The sequence below is a fragment of the Phycomyces blakesleeanus genome (genome assembly GCF_001638985.1).
Source record: "Phycomyces blakesleeanus NRRL 1555(-) unplaced genomic scaffold PHYBLscaffold_15, whole genome shotgun sequence".
NCBI lineage: Eukaryota > Fungi > Mucoromycota > Mucoromycetes > Mucorales > Phycomycetaceae > Phycomyces > Phycomyces blakesleeanus.
Genome location: NW_017265148.1, coordinates 789,331 through 801,346, shown reverse-complemented (window position 1 = coordinate 801,346; position 12,016 = coordinate 789,331). Strand labels below are relative to the sequence as shown.

General features: G+C 34.8%; 4 protein-coding genes across 4 annotated transcripts; 3 read left to right on the top strand and 1 right to left on the bottom strand.

Annotated features, from left to right (window-relative positions):
- Window positions 1-2,497: 2,497 nt before the first annotated feature.
- Window positions 2,498-3,850, bottom strand: PHYBLDRAFT_170354 (hypothetical protein; the record flags this gene model as incomplete). Its single annotated transcript, XM_018436318.1, has 5 exons — window positions 2,498-2,520; window positions 2,643-2,769; window positions 2,987-3,412; window positions 3,697-3,736; window positions 3,798-3,850. 5 exons carry the CDS (start codon window positions 3,848-3,850, stop codon window positions 2,498-2,500), a joined length of 669 nt encoding a protein of 222 aa, XP_018289734.1.
- Window positions 3,851-4,514: 664 nt separating this feature from the next.
- On the top strand, window positions 4,515-4,773 carry PHYBLDRAFT_147446 (hypothetical protein; the record flags this gene model as incomplete). The annotated part of the gene is made up of 2 exons (XM_018431865.1): window positions 4,515-4,528; window positions 4,608-4,773. 2 exons carry the CDS (start codon window positions 4,515-4,517, stop codon window positions 4,771-4,773), a joined length of 180 nt encoding a protein of 59 aa, XP_018289733.1.
- Window positions 4,774-5,193: 420 nt separating this feature from the next.
- Window positions 5,194-8,204, top strand: PHYBLDRAFT_69968 (hypothetical protein; the record flags this gene model as incomplete). The annotated part of the gene is made up of 6 exons (XM_018442190.1): window positions 5,194-5,299; window positions 5,371-7,439; window positions 7,502-7,587; window positions 7,653-7,725; window positions 7,781-7,969; window positions 8,058-8,204. 6 exons carry the CDS (start codon window positions 5,194-5,196, stop codon window positions 8,202-8,204), a joined length of 2,670 nt encoding a protein of 889 aa, XP_018289732.1.
- A 588-nt stretch (window positions 8,205-8,792) lies between these two features.
- PHYBLDRAFT_182097 (hypothetical protein) lies at window positions 8,793-10,037 on the top strand (the record flags this gene model as incomplete). The annotated part of the gene is made up of 6 exons (XM_018438561.1): window positions 8,793-8,864; window positions 8,969-9,094; window positions 9,152-9,243; window positions 9,326-9,506; window positions 9,580-9,613; window positions 9,683-10,037. The coding sequence occupies 6 exons, from the start codon at window positions 8,793-8,795 to the stop codon at window positions 9,901-9,903; spliced, it is 726 nt and encodes a 241-aa protein (XP_018289731.1). The 3' UTR covers window positions 9,904-10,037.
- Between the last annotated feature and the right edge of the window lie 1,979 nt (window positions 10,038-12,016).

Genomic DNA, 12,016 nt, shown 5'->3' with positions numbered 1-12,016 from the left:
AAATTCAACAATATTTAAACTATATAACAATTGCCTGTTTAAGCCAATTATGTTCTTTCAGTAATTATGTCGTCAAGTGAAGGTAGGTAGATAAGCTTGGATGCGGAGAGTTGGAGAAATTTTTAGCTTTGATTGATTTTGTGGGATGTATAGAGTCTATGATGATTATTCAAAGCAATATTACTCATCAGTAATAATCCTTGGGGCTTGAATATACTAAATAATAATAATAATAATAATAATAATAATAATAATAATAAAACATTACAGCAGGTATGACCATCTTTGCGGTATATTATTGTCAAGCTGTATGTATAAAAGTATATAATCCATATGGTACTTTCTATACTTATTTAAAGCTATTATTCTGCCTTGTATTAGAAAGGACATTCATTTGTAGTAGTGTGATAAAAAATTGCTACAAGTACACACCCCCTCTATCACATTGAAACTTGGCCGTAATATATCGGGTAACTGGTTCTGGGTATAAGCGTGTTAATGAACCGGGTTGTTAATAGGCTTTATTTCCTTTCGTGAACCTGGTTCGCACCACAATTCATTATTACCATAGTAAAATTCATTTCAGAACAGCCGTCATATAAGCAAATTATTCTTTTTTTTTGCTTAAAGAATTTAGCAATTTTAGCTTTAAATACATAACCGTTACAAAACGTACCTTGATCAATAATGTCAGACAAAAAATTAATTTTATTGGCTGATTTCATTTAATTTTTTGTTTCAATCGTTTCGATATCTTTAAACCAGCCATCACCTTAGAGTTTAAACAGCACGTGATTGGTTACATCATTCCTGCTTGCATCATTCTTGTTTGCGTCAGCCAACAGATGTTTTGCTGATATAATTGTGAGGTGTTAATTGTAATGGCCCTGCGATACCTTCAGGTGTACATTTACTTTGGACGATGGTATGTATATAAAAGAAAGCCTGTAATTTGTTTAATTAATCAAATCTAACGTTCATGTTCTAAATGTATATAAAAGAAACGCGTTGTGTCATAGCTAAGAGGCATTAAGACCTCTAAGAGGCAATCTAGGCTAATAGACCCACGTCAAGATTCCGTAATATATTGGCAGCTCTTGTCTGTATTTCACGTCAAGATTCCTTGAAGTACAGTTGACCTTGCTATGACACGACACGATAAATATTCAAGTCCATCATCTGAAGTAAGTTTTATTTTTGTACAGGCTCTTTGAAATGTACCGTCAAATGCTAATTGTTTTATTTCTTTGAATCTGATTTTTTCTGTATGATACGCTTAGGTTCTGTAATGTACAGCTGTCATTACTAGGGCGGAAGGTATGGCGAGTATTGTGCCATAGGACGGGGGCGTCACTTCCTCTAATGGCAGTCTAGGCTAGTATGTCTACGTCAAGGTCCCGTGGTATACTAGCAGCTCTTGTCTGTATTGCGCGTCAAGATCCCGTGCAATACAGTTGACCTTTCTATGGCACAATACACCAAATGGGCAAATGCCCTCGCATAAAGTAAGTTTTATCTTTATACAAGCTTTTTTAAATGCACAAAAGTCTAATCTTCATTTTCAGTTTTTTTAGAATCTGATGTCAGTAAAAGTAACTCTTTTGAAAATAAACTCTTTGTTCCAATAGCCACTTATCAAATGTCTTATTATTATTTTTTGAGTAATTAAAATATAGCAGCTTATATTTATTGTAAAGGGGTTAAGCCCATCAAGTACATTATAAAAATAGGCATTTCATTAATAATAATAATAATAATAATAAGCGAGATGTAAAAGGGAAGAATATTTGTCCAAGCTAGTATATGAAACAAGGGAATATTCAGATAAAAATGAGTGGCAAACCGAGATATACGAATAAATTGAAAAGAAATAATAAATTCTATAAGTGTTACTTGTTGAATAGAGTCAATATTGTATTGTTTATGCCTATTAATATTAAAGCTTCTTTTAATCAGAATCCCTGTTGTTTAATGGCTAGTTTATATTGTGTAAGTGTGCAACGTACGTGTGTCTGGTGTATAACAGTACCAGAGGCTGTTAACTTGCTAAGTTCATTAGCAAAAAGGAACTAGTGTTTGGTTGTGGAGTATGTACTTCACTCAATTGTGGTATGTGTACCACAAAATATACGCTTTACGCACTTGGTGTCAAAAGACGATTAATTACATTTAGTTTATATGTGCGTACATAATGCCTGACATATAAATACACACATACATATAATATCCAATGGAAATATTTGCTGCCAGGGCATAGTGTTTGTATGAATGACTTGTAATTTTTTTCCGCTAATCATTTGGCAATGGAGCTTCTCTGGAACAATACATTTGTTTTTATTGCCGCTTTTTTTTACCATATATTGAACTTATGTAAAGCGGCGGGCGGTTCAGCATCCAGCAATTCAATCTGATCCATAATTATCAACAGTACTTTGTATAATTCAGATTAATTTGGTTTAGTAATAAAGCACTGTGTTATATCTGTATAATAAAATTTCTAGCTAGATTCAAGTAGTAAATCTATTATAACATTATTATTTTTATGTGCGATATATATACAAGTTGTAAACGTTGTAAAGGTCGTGTCCCAAAATAGCTGTATCGTTATGCGCCCACGTAATGAAGGAAATTATCTAATTTACTAAAATCCTCTAAATATCCAAAATCACCATAATATTTTGCATAGAGTTCTTCTTTACCGATACAATAGCATACAACAAATTTGAATTGAATAACAAAGACTCCAAAGACAATGCCCGATTCCAAAGACTGCTTTGCTTCATAATAATCCATTATGTCTTCAGGATACCACAAGATCAAGCATTCAAAATGATGGTACAAGGAAGTAAGTTAAAGAGAAATATGGCTCCATTTGCTTAACTGGAATAGCAAGGGAATAGAAAAAAATGAAATTGAAATTGATAGAGAGAAAATAAAGCACCGTTAAACCGAAATTCTACTTTAAGATATACATCCACCAACACACCCTTAAGTTCTTAAAGAATTTTCTTTTAAAAAAAAATCCCACTAAAGCCACCCACGTTTTTGTGAACACAGTATTATAAGCAGGGCTGTCATTGTTCATAAAACGTTTACAGAACTTCTGAGGACATTCAATGTCACGCCTCCCAAGTTCCCATGCAAGAGATCTATCTATTTTGTTTGTCTTGTTGAAGCATATACGATACCTCTTTGATAACGTCGGGTGTTCTTGGTTATTCAAGTTCAATTGATTAAGATTACCATTAATATGCTGTTTAGTACTATAATGTTTTATCAAGCCACAGTATGATAGGATGCTACAAAGTATAAGAGTGTCCAACTGAGAGTGCGACGTTTCGATAAAGATCTTTACGCTTTTCATCAATTCAGATCCATCAAACTTAACGTATTCTAGTCCCAGGAATAAAAGCTATTTACACCAAGAAAATGTATGTTTTTAAAGGTCTGTGTGTCTATATAGACGTCAATGAGTTCCAGTCTTTGTAGAAAATGTGGACTGTGACTGTAATCTGACTGCTTGGAGAGGTACACATTGGCTGAATTCATGTTTAATAATCTTAATGATTTGTATTTATTTAGCATAATGTTAATTTCAATAATACAAGGGGTTTTGCTGTGCAACTCGACCAGGCTTGAATAGAAACATAGCGTCTTCGAAACAGGCTCTCTACTCGACAAGTGAATTAAACCTACCCATAGAACTCTCAATGCTTCTGAGATAAAGTTAAGATAGCTGTTGAAATGAATTGTCAAATCTTTATCACGGCGGTTAACGGGAAATTTAGCTTTTCTACTTTTGTGCCAAAATCCCAAAGAGTGTTGTAAAATATAGAGAACTTCTATTCATTGAAAAATCCCACAAATATTATGGTCTTTTTTAAACGAGAAAGGACTTGGTCCAGAATTGATACTAATTGAATGCCTTCTTGACACCGTCTTTTAAATGTAATAGTGACTTTTGCACAGGGAACTTATATATATTAATAGATAGTTATAAAAAAGCGAACGAAAATTAGAAAAGTTAGATTACTTATATATAATTTACTGTGTGTACATTATATTTTTATTTGTAGCTGTACATAATATATAAATATCATCATTATGGGCCGCATTTTTGAACGGTGGGCTTTTTCGAATTTAACCTGTGACTACCTCAAAAAATCGGCCTTATATTCTCATTTGTGAATGCGAAACATTGTATTTCGGATAACACGGCTTTGATTATGACTCGCATAAATAAATAGCAAGTGAAGCATACGAAATACATATCTCCTCTACTCACACCCTATACTTTGTATGTGAATTTTGAGTATAGGGTTAGAGAGGGTATTAACGTATGACAAATATAGTAGTGCGTAATATGCCATAAATCAACGTCCTCTTTAATTAAAAGAAAAGGTTCAAGAATATTAAAATATGATAATCAAGCGTAGTAAATATCTTGATATTTGAATTCTTCCATTGATATTAGAAATAAAATAAAAAGTCAAAAGGGGGAGTTCCCGCACATGATGGCAGGTGCCAAGTAAATCCTCTCCGATGTGCCATCTTACAGCTGATCTGATGCTCTGAGTTTTCCCTGTTGTATTGCTACCCTCGGGCAGTACCCCAGTACTTAGCAACCTCCGCATTTCAGCCTACGCCGAAACACGAATGCTGACATCAATCTCTGTAAGACACTATCTTCGACAAGGCAACCCAGCCGCTGTTAATTCCACCAATGAGCGAATTCATCCCTTTATTGACCGCCGTTGGCTTACAGATAGATGAGCTATCCGGTCAATTTAATAAATGTCGACTTTTTGTTTATATGTACTTGTTTTTCACGTTTTTTTTAACTTGTGGGTTTTATAGATTTTTTTTTTGTTTTCTGCTTGCTTGCTTACTTTAATTTTTTTTTTTGTATTTAAAAATGGTATATAAAGCTGTATCCAAGTTACTTCGTAATCAAGATATTTAATTACAGTACACTATTTTATATAAATAGAAGCTACGTACTTTATTATGTGAGATAATAAAGAGTTCCTGTATATCTGTGCTATACAATCATTGTATCCAGTACCTACCCCTTCTTATATCATTAAAAGGGGAACGATCCAACCATGTGTCTTAATGGTCATGTGACATTAAAGCCCCGATACATTAAGGGTTTACTTGAATACGACAATAAAAAAAAATTATCTCATTCTCATGGTCCCATCAAACCAAACAAATTCCCAATGGGATTTTGATGCTCCAAGATACCGAGACTTCTCTCAGGTTCACGGCGAAAGTTCTCAAAGCGATACCTGGCTTGGTATGTTGTACTGAACAGAGCTTGGATCGCGCTGACTTGGTCAAACAATATATACATATCCATATTCACAGCAAACCGCCTCGAAAACAATCCACGGCCTCCTAGAAGCATTCCACAACCAAATACATTCTTCAAAAGAGCAACACAAGCTCCCATTAAAAGACCCTCAGGAATAACAGCCAAAGTCCCCCGAGACCCACCTTCAATCCACACTCCAAGTCAACCTGATTCTAACTACACAGAACCACATTCACCCATTCGTAAAGCACTTATTCAAAGAGAACCTCAACGATCATCACCTATCGCAAAACCCAACCCCCAAAAAAATATAGACAAATCTAAAGCGAAGCCTTCCATCTTAGCTGGGCCATTCACTCTTAGTCAACCACTATCAACATCATCGAGCACTGCAACAGAACGATATGTACCGAATCGTCCGCCGACCCCCGCTGATAAGGGCAAGGGGAAAGAGAAGGGCGTGGAAAAAGGCAACGAGCAACATGATTACAAGAGCGAGAATTATTCTATTTCTCAACCAATGCAAGATACTCAAGGTATTTCTTGGTCAGCCACATCACCCAACCCACCACAAAAGCCCAGTCTTGGTCCAACTAAGTATAGTACGAGTGAACCACCTAAAGATGTATATGAGGAAAAATCAATCAAGAAGAGATCTTTTGAAGAAAGTGTTGAAGTAAATCCATCTCCGCTGAAACAAGCCAAAACACATCAAACCAACGATTCAGCTCCCAAAACACATTATATGCCACGCTTCCCAGCCTCAAAGAATTCTACAGTACGATCACAAGAACGACTTAAACCAGGAACATCATCCAAAAAATATTTTACGATACCAAAGAAAAGTATTCAACGCGACTCTCCTTTAAAAGAAAAACCGGGTTCACCGATATCCAAAAATCATGTAGCCCCAGAAAAGAGGATAGCAACAATATCGACAATGGTAAAGGAAACGAAACCACTTACTGAAACGGCGAGAAAGGGTGTTGCTCCTTATGTACCAAGGTTTGCGAGGCTCACAACCCCAAATTCAAGTGAGAAGAATGAACATGAACCAAATACAGACAATCCACAAGCCAGTTTTTCATTGTCGAAAGAGATACACAAACAAACGCCACCAATTCAGGAGGTTTCAGCCAAAGAACCACCCAAACCACCTCTCTTAAACCCACAAGAACAAATAGCAGTAAAAACACCAGGGCAGTCAAACCCAAAGGAAGTCAAATCTATCAAACCAACCGTACAGCATGCACAAAGAATACCTTCCCAACAATCAAGACTACTGTCACGACCAACCTCATCAAACCCTACTGTAAAAAAGAGCTTTGCATCTGTTGTACCTCCTCCATCGCATCCAATCTCAAAACGTAAACCCGATACACTCTATAGGTCGCATTCAAAACCTTCAGAAGATGGATATGTAGAAAAGATAAAGACTGCATTGTTTTCGGATGACATCTTTAAAAAACAACTAGAGAAAAAGCAACATGAGATTAAATCAAAACAAGTGCCTAGTACTTTGAAGTCTACTGTGCCTCGTCTTGATAAAGTAAAGGCAACCCCCACGAACGCCACCACCAGTGAACCATTTTCGATCAAAGATTCATTCTCAAATACTATAAAGTCAACCATTCTTCAGCATATGCACCAAACACCTTCTAAATCTCATCCGCATGAGCCGAATGCTTTATACTCACATCCTCTCTCAACTACAAACACTACCCGCAAAAATGAACAGCCATTGATAAAAGAAAAAGAACCGGAGATTTATACTAACTCTATCCAGAGAAAAGAGGATCTAGACGAAATATTCAAGGGTATGGAAACCATTAGAATGGAGTTACAGAATGCGCAAGAAGCCACACAACATATTGTAAATAAAGAGCCACTCGAGGTTGAGTATACACAGTTAAGATCAGAGAAAAGACCTTCTATTGAAGAGTTTATAGAAGACAAGACACAGCGTGCTTTACGTGTTATTGCAGAATCCAAGAGACGGTCACGTCACTGGGAATCGATAATCACATCCCCAACCCCTATTACAAGACGTGTGACTGTAGTACCACTACAAGAAAAGAAAGAGACGACAGGAAGATACAGTCAAATGTACACGAGCGGACAGGTAAAGAACAATATAATAATAAAGGTAATCTACGAGAGACTGATATGAAGAGAGGGTGTTAGAATTACAAATCTCCATACCTACCTATTGAACCAACTGTCGCAAAAAGTCCTGTGTTCGCTACAGACTCGAGAATGTATCTTCCCAGGTAAGTTAGGGAGGATATAATGATAGAGAGATAAAGAAAGAGCCGTTGCTAATTATTTACACTAGTCGAATGGAAATAGATCATTCAGATGACTATAGCTCTAAACAGTCCACTAATGTCAAGCCGGCCAGAAGAAAGGTGAAGATTGAATTAGTATTTTACATGTAAACTAAATGAAAAAAGATTACTTTAGACATTTAGTTTCGATGGTCCTCTTGATCTGCCACCGCCAAAGCGACCGCGACTAACAATTCCTCAATCTCCAGAATTCCTGACAGATCAACGACCACCACGGAAATCATATCTTGACCATGAAACAAAACAGTTAAATATCAACAATCGGTACAGAAGATCGTCACCTTCTTTACGGACGCATAACAAGGTCAGTCAATAAATAGTACGGATGTATTTTTTCTTGTGGTTGCCATGGTCTATTGCTATCGTTAGGGTGATTTACCTAACACAAATAGAGAGAGACAACGGCTTCGAACCAAAGGACAGGGCTGTTTGCCAAGACCAATTATGATGGTTCTTCTTTTCGTGAGCGTCTGGAGGTTTGGAAAAACAGGGCACGTCAAGAAGAATTGGCCAACGCGTCTTTCTCATCAATGTTATAAGCCTACACATCTTCAATCATTAGCATTTCACCGGATAATATTTTTTCCTTTATATTTCCCACATTAATGAGGATATCAAAAGTTAAACCTCATATGAAGATCAATACAACCAGATCCAATGTACATGTACCAAAGTATATACACATATGCAACCGTACAATTAAATAATAATAAGAGCAAGAAGGGATGAATGTGTAAATAAACGCCCCTACTCTATTAAAGCAATAATAAAAAAGAACCCCCCATTTAAAGCATTATACTTCTTTGACTGTATATCTTTATATATTTAGAGACATTCATATATATATGTTTTTTTTTTAAAAAAAAAGAAAGGAAAAGAAAAAGAAAAGAAGGCTTAAAAAGCATGTAATGTAAATCTATAGTCTATAAATCATGCAATAAATCATCTAAAAAGATGCCAAAGAAATTACTATAAGATTAAGCAATATTTATGCTTTCTTTCTAAAAGGGTACGGTCTAATGCACCACGCGTAACGTGCCCTTGACGATTTTTTTGAGTCATGAAACAAAATGCTTAAAAATACAGTGACACTAGAATTTGAGCTTTGTTTTCTCATTTATTTTCTTATGTCACTTCCTTTCAAAATCTTCTCATTCGATCCCAAGGGAACCAAGAGCATCCCCAACGCAGCTATCATTGTAAGTATCTCTCTAAAAAAAAGTCTATTAGCGAATAAGCAATACTGCATAACACATCATTAAACACGCGTTTATGTTTCCCTTTCTGTTTTAATATTTTATAGGTTCTTCAGGAATGGTGGGGTATTAATGATCAGATCAAGAGACATGCCCAACGCATTGCGGACAACACTGGTGCACATGTCGTTGTTCCCGACCTTTACAAGGGAAAAATTGGCCTGACAGCAGAGGTAATACAGGGATAATAATCAAATACGTCAAAAAACTAAAAACGTATTGATCAATAGGAAGCAAGCCATTTGATGAGCAACCTTGATTGGAAAGTAGCTATTGGAGAGCTTGAGCAGCTGGTAGAATATTTGAGAGATCTGAAGAAAACGTATGTCTAAACAAGTATATATATATATGATATTTTGCTGTCAAAACGTACTTAATCGTTAAATATCTTTTGATTTTCATAGACACATCGGAGCTATCGGTTTCTGCATGGGTGGTGCTCTGTCACTTGCTTTGGCTGCCAATGCAGCTGAACATGGTAAGCCTATTCAGGTTGCTATCACCTGTTATGGTATTCCTGGTGCTCCCTTTGACGTCAAAAAGATTACCAAAGCCACCTCTGTCCAGGGCCATTTTGGTGGAAAGGTAATATATATATTATAAAAACGTCATAAAAAGCATATACAATGATTTAAATATTAATATTTTTTTGGTATAGGATCAAATGGATGGATTTAGTGATCCTGCCTCAGGTAATATATATACATATATAAATATATAATTAATAACTTATTTGATTTTGTATGCTTACTCTTATATAGCTCGTAAGCTGGAGGTCGATGTTTCAGGAGCCAATGATCTCCACATATATAATTATCCAGAACAAGGACATGCCTTTTTGAACGATGATGAATGGAGTATTGCGAAGCGCAAAGAGAATGGAATGGTTGACAAATCAATTGATCCTTTGAAGGATGAGAAGCCAGTCCGTGATCTTGCTTGGAGTCGAATCTTTGATTTCTTCCACAAACATCTTGTTTAATAATTCTTCAATTCACCAGAAATGTGTACACATGTATTAAAGAAATAATCGAAGAATTTTTTTATATTCATTCCTCGTGAATAAATTATATACATAGCACCAATGGATCAAAAATAAACATCCTATATATATATATATGTGTGTGTGTGTGTACTGTGAATATGGCTTTATATAGAGCTAAATATGATGTAGGGCAGATTATACTTGGTCAGGGTGTAAATATGAAATATTAAGGCAAAGCTTCTATAAATTTTTTGAAGTAAATATAAAGAAAAGAAGGTATTTTAATATCTATCATGCATTTAGCATATGTTATGAAGGGACAAGGTTGACTTCTCGAATAACAGATTCGGAATATGTTCTTAACTTTATTGAGGCCTACTTGACAATTCATATGTTAATTAACACTACGGGAAAAAAAGTGGGGATTCCGCTGGGGATTCAGCTGGAGATTCAGCTTGGGATTGAGCTGGGGATTCTCGCGAATCGCAGTGGAATCTCTAGTTCCCTTTTAAGTAATATATTTTAATCGCCGTTGACTTATTGATGTTAGGTTTTATTCATATCCCGCTATATTTATCCATCTGCTATAACCTTATTTTCATTGGTAGGAAAAAAAATATAAAAAGATTTCTATTGGTAAGAATGAAAAAAGAAGTTCTTAAATTGGTAATAAAATATTATTTTGGTTTTTATAATTATTTTAATTGGATAAAATACATTCTATTATTGTATATGCTTCAATGGTATTGGTCATTTCAACAGAAACATTCTCTCAAATGGCCCTCATTTATATATATTCTGATTTGTTCACAATTTTAATTGGGTAAAAAAGTTTCATTTCATAGAGGATTTTTATTTAAAAATACTTTTATTAATTGTTATAAAAAGGACAATTCTTTATTCATTAATTGTATTGGCTAAATATCATTTGAATAATTTCATGTTTTCATATTGTATACAATTTATTATACCTACCTGACATGAACTTACGAGTTCTTTCCTTCACGCGGTTTTTCTATGACTGAAAGACTTTTGCAACAAATATTCGGTTTTTGTGACATGTGGTAAAGCCGACGCAACTTTGTTTAAGTAGACACACATGTTTGGCGCACATTATGCCCTTGTTTTCTTGAGATAGACATCGTATTTGGATTTATTTCTAAAGATTGTACAGAAAGATAGACGGCCATTTCATTACATATAAGACGTGAACGTGTTAATAGTTGTTTTGTTTTTCTTGTTGAGTTAAACCAAGAACATGACTCCATTTTAAAGTCGTGTTTCAAAGTTATAGTTTTAATACAAGCATTAATCTCGAGATTAGGACATCAAAGAACTATATTGCTTTACATTAGCTTATATGTTTTTCTTTGCTTTATTATTTCTTACATCATAGTCTGGGGTGGGCTTCTCAAGTGTGTATTCATTTATGTCATTAGGTAGTTCAGAAATCTCCAGTCGTAGAATGCTTGTTACTTTTAGAGTGCTTTTTGGCCCTTCTGCAAAATAATAAGCATTTCTTGTATATCCCGAAGTGTTTCTCGCATACCTTGAAGCAGATAAATTACTGAATCTTCTTAATTATTCATGATAATAATAAAAATCCGGCGTCAGGGTTTGTTATGAACAAAAGAAAGAACAAGAAAGAAAAATTTTCTAAGTCGTCATTAGCGTCATATATTTTGTACAAATGTATTGGTTACTCTTTGATATGAAATATCAATATAGTAATTTTACAATGATGACATACACTTCCCTATTCTAATTTTTTAGCGTGTCTTTGAATTGTCTTCACATATTTTATTCAAGTAATAAAAGTTTGATATTTTCTTTCTCTTTACTTCTGACTTGTAATAGCCATCAATTGCAATAAACACTTACTAAAAATGTAAAGTCTGTAGTTAAAATGCACTTTTGTCTATCAGGAGATTTAATTTTCGGTGGTCAATTTGCTTTTTATCAACTTCTTCAAAAAACAGAGACTTTCTTATTTCATTTTGAATTTTTGGTGAATTTTTAATTATTATAGACCAAAAAGAAAGTCACTAATTCGAAAATCCCGAGTTTTTTCCCGTAGCTTATAAGCTACTGGTGTGTTTTTAGGTAATAA